At 43.8% G+C, this 14040-nt stretch overlaps 3 protein-coding genes across 4 annotated transcripts in view; all 3 read left to right on the top strand.

Moving 5' to 3' along the window:
• The window catches only part of LOC138356891 (uncharacterized), a 418031-nt gene that overhangs the window by 311581 nt on the left and 92410 nt on the right, over positions 1-14040 (top strand). The window lies entirely within an intron of this gene.
• LOC138356876 (uncharacterized) lies at positions 1662-6368 on the top strand. The gene is made up of 2 exons (XM_069313224.1): positions 1662-5222; positions 5612-6368. Exon 1 carries the CDS (start codon positions 1819-1821, stop codon positions 4453-4455), a length of 2637 nt encoding a protein of 878 aa, XP_069169325.1. The 5' UTR covers positions 1662-1818; the 3' UTR covers positions 4456-5222; positions 5612-6368.
• LOC123761416 (uncharacterized) overlaps positions 7294-14040 on the top strand; it is a 224068-nt gene continuing 217321 nt past the window's right edge. The window contains exon 1 of one of the 2 annotated variants that reach the window (XM_069313279.1): positions 7294-7341. The gene's annotated coding sequence lies outside the window, so the exon portion shown is untranslated. The other variant, XM_045747443.2, reaches the window with a different exon arrangement.

Raw genomic sequence — 14040 nt, 5'->3', positions numbered from 1 at the left:
GCGCTGGCGGACGACTGAGGGAGCCTGGCTCCGGATGGAGGAAGACCCTCCCAGCGAGTGAGACCGCCACCAGGCGAGGTGGAGTATGGACCCGCCCAAAACGGGGGAGTCCACTCTCACTGTATGTAGAGGACAGATAGAGGTTTGAGGCAAGCATATTGTGTGGTTATTTTTGTTTATGTGTTAAAGGGGAACATTTTATTGGAACGTCGATGGGTTGCAGGTTTGTCTTTGGGGAAGAAGTTGCTGAGAACTTCGAAGCCAGCAGATGATGTAGCTGATGAGACTCCAAGGTAGCGGAGCAGAGGACCTCGAGCTGTGAGGAGAAGCAGCAGTGAAGAGGAGTGTCACGTGCTTCTGCAGAGGTGGAGAAGCACCATAGTTGCTCGGGGAAACTTCATGGTGTAGCAGCCAAGAGAGCTGTGGAGGAACCTAGCAGAAGGGTGAAGCACCGTAGTTACTCAAGGAAACTTCATGATAGCAGCCTGGAGGAGCTGCAGAGGATCCTGGTAGTGAAGCCTGGAAGAACCTAAGGATATTAGGGTTGTGAACTTCCAGAGGTGGAAGGGGAAGTTCTGGTGGATTACTAGTAGGGAGTTGATAGTGTTTGGTTGTCATTAGCGTGCAAGACGCAGTGAGAGGTGAGTGACTGTTGGCATTCTTGCGTCAAGGAGTTTTTTTATACTGAAGTATCAATGAACATTTATACTGGTATATGTTATTGCATTCAAATGCTGGTTTTCTATATATATATGTTATCTTGCTGATGGTGCAACAGTGTGTAGGCTTGACCAACTTGAGGAAGTTAATAGTATCAGGTGGTGAACCAGGAGGTAGGATACCACTTGATAAGCTGATAATAGAGTTCTGATGGTATTGGAGTGCAACCTGATTGTGATATTATAGAGTATAGGATTCATTATTATTATATGTGTGTATGTATCGTGTATGTGCTTTGTTCAGTAAATGTGTCACAATTTGCTGGTGTTTGCCCTTGTCCTAGTGAGGCTTCCCAGGAGGTAGTAAAGAAGGAGAGAGAGAGAGAGAAAGAACCATGAACCACTGCTGTGGACAGGGTAGGAGGTAATACTAGTAAGTCATAGGGGGATTGAGGAGATCATATCTCATAAGGAGAGAGTGGGGAGTCACAGCGGCTCGAGTGGGTGTGTGCACGTGACGACGAGGCTAAGTGTTGGAGCCGCATCCCCTGAACGTGTGACGTTGAGCCCCTCTCCAAGGGCCAGAAGCGCCAAGGGTGATCTCCTAGTATAAGCACTCTACCGAGTTGTGGGTTGGGTTGTCCGTAGAGGAGGATCAACGACGACTACACCAACCAACCCACAGTCTATAAAAAAATTGGGGGCCTGTGTCCGGGAGAGTGAACTGACACACCCACACCCTGTCCAAGAGTGGATTTGTACACCCTTGCTGAAATAAACTGTGTGACCGCAGGTGTATATTCTCTCTCTTGGGAAGACTCACAGGACAAAGATGGATAAGGTGCAAACGTTTGTGGAGTCAGGCAAGCCCGAGGACTTGGAAGGTTGCACGAGGGATCAATTGAAACAAATAGCAGAAAAATGTGGCATCAGGTTGAAAGCATCTAAAGTAGCTGGGATGAAGGATGAGATCCTGAGGCAGTTAAGAGCCAAAAGTGAAGCGGCAGAGCAAGGAGCCCAAAAAGGAGCTGAAAGTGGAAAGGAGGATGATGGGCAGGATGAAGTGAGATCCCAGGGATCGAGTAGGAGCAGCAAGAGTAGCCGCAGTAGTAGGAGTAGCCGGAATAGGAGCTTGGAGAGATTCCAGTTAGAGCTCCAGATGCAGCGTGAGGACAAGGAGAGACAGTTCCAGCTGGAAAAGATGAAATTAGAACTGCAGATGAAAAATGAAGCCGAGAAGGAAAAAGAGAAAACCAGACTGGAAGTAGAAAAAGAGAAAACCAAACTGGAAGTAGAAAAAGAGAAAACCAGAGTAAGAGAACTGGAGTTGGAACAAGAGAAAGAAAAAGAGAAAGCAAGACTAGAGGTCGAAAAAGAAAAAGAGAGAACAAAACAAATGCAGATAGAAGCGAACAGAACCTTGGCTGAGCAAAGGATTGAACATGGGTTGCCAGAGAGCACCACCCAGGTATCACACCCACCAGATGTTAGGGTTAGGGAGAAGGACATTCCCTTGTTTGTTCCCGAAGAGGCAGAGAGCTTTTTCGAGCACTTTGAAAAAGTAGCCAGCATCAAGGAGTGGCCACAGGAGGAATGGGCCCAGCTGGTCCAGTTAAGATTGACCGGTGCAGCCAGGGAGGCATACACCCAATTGTCACTGGAAGAGTGCCAGGATTACGCCACAGTAAAGAGCAGCATATTGCGCTCGTTTCAGTTAACCCCAGAAGCTTATAGGAAGCGCTTCAGAGAGATGGTGAAAGTTGGAGCATGTACGTTTGCTGAGACAGCAAGAGATCTGGAAAGACGATTCCAGAAGTGGATTGAGGCTGCTGGAGTTGGATCTTATGCTGACCTGAAGCAACTGATGGTCATGGAGAAGTTCTTGGAGATGATGCATCCCGAAACAAAGTTCAAGATCCAAGAAGCAGGGATAATGGAGGTGAAAGATGCCGCAGATAGGGCGGATATGATTACTGAAGCATACAATAGCTTGAGGGAGAACAGAGTGAGAAGCGAGGCGAGACGCAGCAATAGCAGACCCAGTGGAGTCTGGGGAGGAAGAAATTATGAAAGACCCAGAAGAGTCTGGGGTGAGAAAAATTTTGATAAATGGGCAGATAAAAGTAAGTACCCTAAAACTCAGAAGAGTAGGTCGCGCACTTCGTCTGAAAGTGAAGATGGAGGAGCTAAACAAGAAACTAATCGTGATCCAGGGAATCAAGAATCCAGTAAAGCTCCACAGAGTGCGAGTAGTACGTCTGGCCCGAGGAACTCCAATACGAGTGGGCAGAGTCAGAGCTACTCTGGTACGTATAGGAGAGATTTCTCCCAGATGAGATGTTACAATTGTAACGGATTGGGTCACGTGATGCGAGATTGTCGGCAGGGCAAGAGAGTTGTGACCCTGGCCATGTGTGACCCCCGAGGTAAATATACTAATGTGTTCCGAGACAAACCACAGAGAGCGAACTTAGTGAACGAGAGGTATAAGCCGTTCATGAGCAAAGGTTGGATCAGAATAGGAAGCCAACCTGAAGTAGAAGTTGGTATCTTAAGGGATACCGGAGCTAATCAGAGCTTGATTACGAGAAGCCTGATTGGGAATGATCGACGGTTAGCTGGCAGGAGTAAGATGAAGGTATATGGGTTGTTGTCTGAAAGTGACATGCCCGTATGTACTGTCCAGCTAAGGTCGGAATATGTGTCGGCAGAGGTGATGTTGGGAGTGTGCCCCGACATACCTATTCCAGGAGTCCAAGTGATCCTGGGGAATGACTTGTGCGGGACAAAGGTGTTGACGAGAGTCGTAGCGGAGACTGTGCCAGAGGAGTGCCCAGAAGGCCACGGCACGGGTGGGACACCTGAGAGTGTGAACCTGACTGACATCCGAGGAGATGAGTCAGGAGACCGCCAAGCCATTGAAAACCCTGTCTCAGTAGTGACGAAGACAGAGGTGGCCGACGAGGAAGACACTGGAGAAGGTGAGACAGTGTCGATTAAACCGGTGGAAGATATCGATGTAGATATATCATGGCTGTTTGATGAAGGTCCAGCCCAGGAAAATGAAGTCTCGGTGAGGTCAAAAGTGAAGATGGCCCAGCCGAAGAAGAATCAGGTGAAGAGAGCGGACCTGAGTAGAGCCCGGACTGCTGAAATTAAGAGTCGGAAGGCGAATGCAACTGTGCTGAGTGGGAATGAGGAAAGATGTGGACAGACTGAGGACGGAAGTAGAACGTCAAGTTGTCCACGAGCACAGAGGCATCTGGATAGTAGAGTTAAGTTGTTTGAGATGTCAGGAGTTGACATGGTTCACAGAAAACGTGGAGAAAAGATAGTGAAGAAGAGTGATAGCCGAGAAAATGAGAGGAGAAGAGACAGTATGTGTGGAGAGATGCTTGCGAGGACTTTGGGAGAGGCAAAGCGACATGTATGGTCGAGTGCTGTTGGATGTAATACAGTGCCCGAAGAAACTTTTAGGGAACGAAGAAGAGTTGAAGGAGAAGAAATGGAGTGGTATAGAGGTGAGAAGTGTGGGAAGAGGATGATGATGCAAGCATGGAGGAATAGAAGAAAGCCGAGGACTCGATGGAGGTCAAACAAGACGATGTCTTGGACAAATGAGGAGACGAAAGGGAGGATAGTTGGTGAAGACGAGGGAGTGAAGTATGATGGCAGGAGACGAAGGTATAATGGCAGTAGATGGAAGTGTGAAGACGACAGAGGAGATACAGACAGTAGACGTCTGACTCTGGACGTGAAGAGAGGAAGACGAGGAAACGGAGAGTGGAAACAATAAGTAGAGTGGACCGATGGAGTGCAGGCGTCCAAGGAGGACAGCCTAGCTAAGAGGTGTCAGAGAAGTCAAATCGTTTGTGAGAAGATCATATTTCTGGCGAGTTGTGAGCCAGATGTTGCAAGGAGCAACGAACTAGTTGTAGACTCCTACGGGAGTATGTAAACAGACTAACCGGTCGAACCAATCGGTTGAAGAACGAGACAGTGTAGTGGCGGATGTATTATCCCGAGCCTAGCCACTAGAATAACTCTCAAAAATAAGGGGAGGGGAGTGTTATGATCTCAGCCTACAGGAGAAACGAGTCTCCCTCCTTGAGAGTTATTCAGCAAGCCTGACCTAACTAGAAGGTCTAGCAAATATTGAGGTGATAACCCATGTGAAAAATGGTATGGTGGATTCAATGAACAATTTAAGATTATGGGCAATGAAGAAGAAAACAGATAAATGACGGGCTAGGAGATGTGGACATTTTGCTGGAGGCGTGAGGCTCGCTTCCGGAGGACCTTGACCTCACTTGAGTGCCAGACATCGCAGGGGGAAGCCGCGCTCCGTTTGAGCTCCCGTCAGAAGGGAACCCCTAGTGATATATCTCGAAGAGAAGAGAAGTGTGCGGACGTACCAGCTGTGGAATCGAGCTGGGAACGTTGTGGTCTCAAGTCCTGGTCGACGAGCAGATATTAAATCGCCCAGAAGCATTATTGTGGGCCGTGGGAGCGCCCTGACCAGACGGCGTCAGAGGAAAAGCGCCCTCGACCAGTTAATCTGTGGTAAGCACGATATACGCCAGTTCATAGTGATTGCATTGTAGTTTGGTCGTGTGCCCAGCGACAGTAGCGATGTTTATTTATAAGTTAGACATGTTTTAATAAGGCAGAAGGCCTGAAATAGGAGAGTGAAGAGGGAGGAACACGGAGCGACGTCCGTCCTCTCTGAGCGCTGGCGGACGACTGAGGGAGCCTGGCTCCGGATGGAGGAAGACCCTCCCAGCGAGTGAGACCGCCACCAGGCGAGGTGGAGTATGGACCCGCCCAAAACGGGGGAGTCCACTCTCACTGTATGTAGAGGACAGATAGAGGTTTGAGGCAAGCATATTGTGTGGTTATTTTTGTTTATGTGTTAAAGGGGAACATTTTATTGGAACGTCGATGGGTTGCAGGTTTGTCTTTGGGGAAGAAGTTGCTGAGAACTTCGAAGCCAGCAGATGATGTAGCTGATGAGACTCCAAGGTAGCGGAGCAGAGGACCTCGAGCTGTGAGGAGAAGCAGCAGTGAAGAGGAGTGTCACGTGCTTCTGCAGAGGTGGAGAAGCACCATAGTTGCTCGGGGAAACTTCATGGTGTAGCAGCCAAGAGAGCTGTGGAGGAACCTAGCAGAAGGGTGAAGCACCGTAGTTACTCAAGGAAACTTCATGATAGCAGCCTGGAGGAGCTGCAGAGGATCCTGGTAGTGAAGCCTGGAAGAACCTAAGGATATTAGGGTTGTGAACTTCCAGAGGTGGAAGGGGAAGTTCTGGTGGATTACTAGTAGGGAGTTGATAGTGTTTGGTTGTCATTAGCGTGCAAGACGCAGTGAGAGGTGAGTGACTGTTGGCATTCTTGCGTCAAGGAGTTTTTTTATACTGAAGTATCAATGAACATTTATACTGGTATATGTTATTGCATTCAAATGCTGGTTTTCTATATATATATGTTATCTTGCTGATGGTGCAACAGTGTGTAGGCTTGACCAACTTGAGGAAGTTAATAGTATCAGGTGGTGAACCAGGAGGTAGGATACCACTTGATAAGCTGATAATAGAGTTCTGATGGTATTGGAGTGCAACCTGATTGTGATATTATAGAGTATAGGATTCATTATTATTATATGTGTGTATGTATCGTGTATGTGCTTTGTTCAGTAAATGTGTCACAATTTGCTGGTGTTTGCCCTTGTCCTAGTGAGGCTTCCCAGGAGGTAGTAAAGAAGGAGAGAGAGAGAGAGAAAGAACCATGAACCACTGCTGTGGACAGGGTAGGAGGTAATACTAGTAAGTCATAGGGGGATTGAGGAGATCATATCTCATAAGGAGAGAGTGGGGAGTCACAGCGGCTCGAGTGGGTGTGTGCACGTGACGACGAGGCTAAGTGTTGGAGCCGCATCCCCTGAACGTGTGACGTTGAGCCCCTCTCCAAGGGCCAGAAGCGCCAAGGGTGATCTCCTAGTATAAGCACTCTACCGAGTTGTGGGTTGGGTTGTCCGTAGAGGAGGATCAACGACGACTACACCAACCAACCCACAGTCTATAATAATGTACTAGCTCTATCTATTAATCCAAGAAACTTTGTAAAATCTCTTGTATGTATGTACCTTACCTAAATAAACATTTATTTATTTATTTATTTTATTTACAATTAATGTATCAAGTTTGGAGACTTGTACCATCTGCAAATTTGCAGATGATACAAAAATCGGTAGGGAAATTAACACGGAAGAAGACTCACTATCACTTCAAGTTGATCTAAATAGGATTTTGAAATGGTCAAGATTGGCAGATGCAGTTTAATGCTGATAAATGTAAAGTTTTGAGGCTAGGTAATGAGGATAGAGTTACAAGATACGAGCTAAATGGTGTTGAGATTGCGAAGTCTGATTGCGAAAGGGATCTGGGAGTTATGATTAGTAAGAATTTAAAACCAAAGGAGCAATGCATGAATGTTCGTAATAAGGCAAATAGGACACTGGGATTTATTAATCGAAGCGTTAGTAACAATAATAAACCTTAAAATTACTGGAGGCATTATGCATCAAAGAAAACGTAACTGGAGGTGAGGTGGTGTAGCGGCCGAGAAGAGGAGCACAACGGGGTTCAACCGACCATCAACAGCAGCAGCATCACAACACCATGACGGCAAGTGGGAATTTTAAAATTCTGTACGGACTCCTGGTTCACCTTTAGCGACGAGCGGATGTCTGGACACCTGCTCGGCCTGGGGAGCCGCTGGATCACGTTCAGTTTCGCGATTTTATATGTAGATTTTTTATATTGCCGTTTGACATTCCTATTCAGCGGTCCGGATTGTACACCTGCCTTTAGTTAATAGTTTTCGAACGTTTTATGGCTGGGTCTTCGGGTGGGGAGACGGTGTCCAGCGCCGGCTTGGTCGAGAGGTGTCGGGAGTAGGCGGATCTTGGTGGACTCCCGGTGTGTCTTCAGGTGGTGGGCGGCTTCTGCTCTGCCGGGGATCGCTGTATCCCCAACACTCTCCCTTACCCAGGTCGGCAGTGTGTTTTAATTTCAATTTTCACTGGCGTTTTAGATGGGGCAGAGTTTTCGCTTTGCTACCCAGTGTTCCCTGTTTGGGTTGGGGCCAATGTTTGCCTCTTTGAGGGACTCCTGGGGCTCCCCAATCATCAGTGTGTTTACTCACCTCCAGGTGCATTTGTTTCTGCCAAAAGGAGACATTCATTTCACCATTTTGCTTTGTGATTTGCCCTATAAAGGTATGCTGGACCACATACGGTACCTCAGCCACCGCTGCCCCTAAACCAACAGAAAGCACTTTACGTATTTATTTACTTATTTATGTACAAGAAAGTACATTGGGTTGTAAGAGTACATTCATTAGTGATTGTTAGATTCTTGCAAAGCCACTAACATGCATAGGATTTTGGGAAGGTCCTTGTGCTAACAATAAATGAATAGTAGGTACAATGTAATACAATTTGAATTCAACATACCTAGATTATAAGGCAATAGAATAATTATACTGATGAAATTGCATGTCTTAACACTCACACAATTAAGTACTCAAGCATAAGACACAATGAATTAGTAGTACTGTACAAGGTGGGAAACTGAGGATGAAATTAGGTACATTTTGGATTATTTTTTACCTGAATTTACCTGACCATTGTTGGCCATTGTTGTTGCTGTTGTGAACTCGTTGGAACCAGTGGTTAGAGGCATTTGTTTGGGTTTAAACTGTTAGTAGATAGTGGTACGGGAATTGATAGGGAGGAAGGAGGTAATAAAAATGTGTGTTTGTTGGAGAAACAAATTGGCAAAATGATCAGGGAAAGAAAAGGGGCCTCAAAATAACAATTCACTTAGGGTATATTACACCAACAGTAGAAGTCTAAGAAACAAAATAAACGAGTTAAATACTCTTATCTGTACAGAAAAAATAGATATTATTGCACTTATCGAAACGTGGATGAATGTTGAAAATAGAGAACTATTAGCTGAATATCAAATACTGTAAATGGATTTAAACTATTTCACACAGATAGATATATTAGACGAGGAGTGGGGGTAGCCATATATGTTAGGGACAATTTGAAATGTAGTCTCAAAGAGGGAATCAAAACTGAGCCACACACAGAAACTATTTGGATAGAATTAAACAAAAAAGCAAATATTATTATAATAGGAGTTATATATAAGCCACTAAATTTAGACAGAATGGAAGCAAAGAATCTATGTGATAAAATATCTAGAGCATCTAGATCTAACAGTATTTGTCATGGGGTGACTTTAATTTTAGTGGAATAAACTGGGTGAACAAAACAGGGAATAATGAAGCAGAAGACTTTCTAGAATTAATTGACGATTGCTTTCTTACGCAACATATTAACACTTTGGCGTACCCCGCGCGCCACCCCTCAACTGTGCGATACGGGACCCAGGGTGTCACGGGAGCACGCGTAAATTCTGAAAAGTGTATACTCTCTTCAACTTTGTCACCTTAATTCTCGTCCCACGAGATTAAATTTTGTATCATTGTGTTCGCAATCGAATTCTCTACAGCACTAAATGCATATAAACTACAAAAGCCCGGCTAATTACCCACAGCAAACAGAGAAAGTGCGAACGAGTTACCCAGGAGCGCGCAAACGCGATAAAATGTTTTCACTATTTTCACTCTGGTCACCTCAATTTTCGTCCTAGGTCTTTCATTTTGGTCTCAATGGGTTTGCAATAGAATTCTCTAGAGGAACATTAGCATATAAAATAAAAATCCTGGTCACGCTCCAACCGCCGACGAGTTGAAGACGGGCCACGCGTTAGCCACAAGTGAGCACTCAGACGCCTTCCAGCTACACTCCCAATTCCCGCCCTTTTCAAGCCTTTCTTTCGCAATTTTCTTCCTGGAAGGGCCTTGTTCATGATCACTATCCATTGTGGAGTAAGCGTTGATAGTTTCTAAAGCTGCAGTAAGAAATATAGCCACGGAAAATAGCCGAAATGTTCACACGTTTGAGATGCGAGGGGAGGCGACATTGGTCACAACAGTGGAGCGAAAACAATGGGCCCACGGCGTGTGCCAAGCCGCCTGAGGGCCACGAGGCTCAACAAAGAAAATGGGAAGACATCGGCGCGCATTTTAAAACCAGTCCCCCCAAAATCGGATAAAAACCTGATTTTTGGCGATTATTTAAAATGGATGACGCAATGCTGCGTCATCCCCGGCATTACCGACAGTAAACGGATGACGCAATGCTGCGTCATGCCCGGGCGAAAGTGTTAAGGAACCAACACGGGGAAATAATATTTTAGATTTAGTGTTAACTAACAGGAAAACACAAATTAAGGACATGGAAATAGGGAGTGAGCTAGGGAACAGTGATCATAAAGAAATCAGATTTAGCATAGAATGGAATAGATCTGTAGGAGAAAATTCTGTTAAAGTGCCTGATTTTGGAAAAGCTGATTTCAATAGCCTAAGAAATTTTTTGGGTCAAGTAGATTGGAATGTCTTGGGGATGGGGTGTGGGCTAGACGTGAACCCAGCGACAGGTGACGGAAAAGGGGATTTCGATGTGGATTCAAAATATAACCTATTTAAAAATATTCTAAGCAAAGCCCAGGAACGTAGTATACCATATAAATTGAATAGATCGAATACTAATGATCCAAAGTGGATAACAAATGATCTGAAGAACCTTAAAGGTAAAAAGAGAGAGTGGTACAAAAGGATTAAGAATGGGGAAATTAGTTTAGAACAGGAATTCGTACAACTGGTTAGAAATGTTAAAAAAGAGATAAGGAAAGCAAAAAGAAACTAGGAAGTTCGCATAGCAGGGCAAGCGAAGACAAATCCTTAAGGGTTTTTTCAGTTATATCGAACTAAGACTAGGGAAAGGATAGGTCCATTAAAATCTGAGACAGGTCAAATAACGGATAATGACGAGGAGATGAGTAGTATTTTTAATAAATATTTTATATCTGTATTTACTAAAGAGGAATGTAACAATATGCCTTCAGCTGAACAAGTATATGTGGGTGGGGACGAGGACAGGTTGACGAGTTTAGCAGTTACCAGGGAGGACGTTATTAAATAAATAGTAAAACTAAAACGAAACAAATCCCCAGGGCCGGATGAAGTGTTTGCCAGGGTGCTTAAAGAATGCAAAGAGGAGCTTTCCGAGCCACTGTCTACCATTTTTAATAAATCAATAGAGTTAGGTAGAGTGCCAGAGTCATGGAAGGTAGCTAATGTGGTACCAATTTTTAAGAAAGGAGATAGATCACTTGCGTCAAACTATCGGCCAATTAGCCTAACGTCTATTGTGGGAAAGTTACTTGAATTGATAATTGCAAATAAAATTCGTCTTCATCTTGAAAAACATAAATTAATAATTGAGTCGCAACATGGTTTTATAAATGGCCGTTAATGTTTAACAAATTTGTTATCTTTTTATTCTAGCATAGTTGAGGCAGTTGATAGTGGTAAGGATTGTGATGTTGTGTACCTTGACTTTAGCAAAGCTTTTGATACAGTGCCACATGAAAGACTGATGGAAAAGATAGAGGCTTATGGTATTGGGGGTGCTATATTAAGCTGTATTAGGGCATGGATATACCAAAGGAATAAGAGATTTAGTATAAATGGAGTCAAGTCAGAGTGGAAAAATGTTGTAAGTGGAGTGCCTCAAGGCTCTGTCCTGGGACCTCTGTTGTTTATAATATATATAAATGATTTAGATTCGGGTTTAGATCGGTAGGGAAATTAATACGGAAGACGACTCACTGTCACTTCAAGTTGATCTAAATAGGGTTTTGAAATGGTCAAAGGATTGGCAGATGCAGTTTAATGCTGATAAATGAAAAGTTCTGAGGCTAGGTAATGATGAGTTACAAGATACGAGCTAGATGGTGTTGAGATTGCAAAGTCAGATTGCGAAAGGGATCTGGGAGTTATGATTACTAAGAATTTAAAACAAAAGGATCAATGCATGAATGTTCGTAATAAGGCAAATAGGACACTGGGATTTATTAATCGAAGCGTTAGTAACAAGACACCTGGTGTGGTTCTTCAGCTATATCTAGCTCTGGTTAGGCCCTATTTAGATTATGCAGTTCAGTTTTGGTCGCCGTACTATAGAATGGATATAAATTCACTTGAACGTGTCCAGCGTAGGATGACTTAATTCCCCAAATTCATCTTTCATATGAAGAAAGATTAACAAAGCTTAACTTGCATTCACTGGAAAGGCAAAGAGTTAAGGTTGACATGATAGAGGTTTACAAGTGGATGAATGTACATAACATAGGGGATATTAATAGGGTATTAAAAGTATCAACACAAGACAATACAAAACAATGGGTATAAATTGGATAAATTTAGATTTAGGAAAGACTTGGGTAAATACTGGTTCGGTAACAGGGTTGTTGATTTGTGGAACCAATTACCACGTAACGTGGTGGAGGTGGGGTCCCTCGATTGTTTCAAGCGATGGTTGGACATGTTTATGAGTGGGGTTGGGTGGTTATAAATAGGAGCTGCTTCGTATGGGCCAATAGGCCTTCTGCAGTTACCTTGTTCATATGTTCTTATGTAGTGACCTTGAGGAGGATAGAAAGCTGGCAGCTTGTGAAAGGTCCCCTCATACGGCCTAATTATTTTTTCCAGCTGGATTTTAAACCTCAATACAGTTTTGGCATTTATGGCTTCTGCGAATAGGTGTTTCAATGGGCTTATAACCCTGTGGGTGAAATAGCATGTCCTGCTTTCCATCCTAAATTGTGGCTTGCTGAGCTTGAAACGGTTGCTCCTTGTTTGGGGTACATCTGACCTTTTGAAGAAATTGGATCATCTTCCTCCAAATTGTTCATTATTATAAAAGGTTTGATGAGATCCGCCTGTGGGCCTCAACCGTTGCTGGTGCAAGAGTTAACTTAGTTCTGGAATGATTTTTCTTGCCTGGTGTACTTTCTCCAGAGCAGCTGACTTTCTTACAAGTCTCCATGATTGGATACAATAATCCAAGTGTCACTAATCCAAGTGTCTTAGTCACTAAGAATCACTACCTTCTCTTCCTTAAAGTTAAAGGTATGCTTAATTATTGCAAGGATTTGGTTAGCTTTTCTGTGGGGAGCCCCGTCGGCTCCCTGAAGCTATTCCACTGATATAGTGCTATTCTAGTTGGGTCATTAGTCCCAGAGTTCTTGTTGCCTACCGAGGACCAGAGCCAGAACCTGGCCACCTCAGAGAGGCGCAGAGAACAATGGCCTATGAACACGTTACATTTACATACATAAGAACATAAGAACAAAGGCAACTGCAGAAGGCCTATTGGCTCATACGAGGCAGCTCCTATTTATAACCACCCAATCCCACTCATACATGTCCAACCCGCGCTTGAAACAATCGAGGGACCCCACCTCCACCACGTTACTCGGTAATTGGTTCCACAAAATAAACCCTGTTACCGAACCAGTATTTACCCAAGTCTTTCCTAAATCTAAATTTATCCAATTTATACCCATTGTTTCGTGTTCTGTCTTGTGTTGATACTTTTAATACCCTATTAATATCCCCTTTGTTGTGTCCATTCATCCACTTGTAAACCTCTATCATGTCACCCCTAACTCTTCACCTTTCCAGTGAATGCAATTTAAGCTTTGTTAATCTTTCTTCATATGAAAGATTTCTAATTTGGGGAATTAACTTAGTCATCTTATGCTGGACACGTTCAAATGAATTTATATCCATTCTACAGTATGGCGACCAAAACTGAACTGCATAATCTAAATGGGGCCTAACCAGAGCAAGATATAGCTGAAGAACCACACCCGGTGTCTTGTTACTAACGCTTCGATTAATAAATCCCAGTGTCCTATTTGCCTTATTACGAACATTCATGCATTGATCCTTTTGTTTTAAATTCTTAGTAATCATAACTCCCAGATCCCTTTCGCAATCCGACTTCGCAATCTCAACACTATTTAGCTCGTATCTTGTAACTCATCATTACCTAGCCTCAGAACTTTACATTTATCAGCATTAAACTGCATCTGCCAATCTTGACCATTTCAAAATCCTATTTAGATCAACTTGAAGTGATAGTGAGTCTTCTTCCGTGTTAATTTCCCTACCGATTTTTGTATCATCTGCAAATTTGCAGATGTTGCTACTCAAACCTGAATCTAAATCATTTATATATATACTATAAACAACAGAGGTCCCAGGACAAAGCCTTAAGGCAGTCCACTAACAACATTATCCCACTCTGACTTAACCCCATTTATATTAACTCTCTGTTTCCTTTGGAATAGCCATGCCCTAATCCAACTTAATATAGCACCCCCAATACCATAAACCTC

This window comes from Procambarus clarkii, chromosome 7 (assembly GCF_040958095.1).
Source record: "Procambarus clarkii isolate CNS0578487 chromosome 7, FALCON_Pclarkii_2.0, whole genome shotgun sequence".
NCBI lineage: Eukaryota > Metazoa > Arthropoda > Malacostraca > Decapoda > Cambaridae > Procambarus > Procambarus clarkii.
The sequence above is the reverse complement of the archived record's forward strand: the minus strand, read 5'-3'. Positions and strand labels throughout refer to the sequence as shown.

Coding starts and splice junctions, on each gene's coding strand:
- LOC138356876 (XM_069313224.1), top strand. CDS start 1,819: ATGCAGCGTGAGGACAAGGAGAGACAGTTCCAGCTGGAAAAGATGAAA.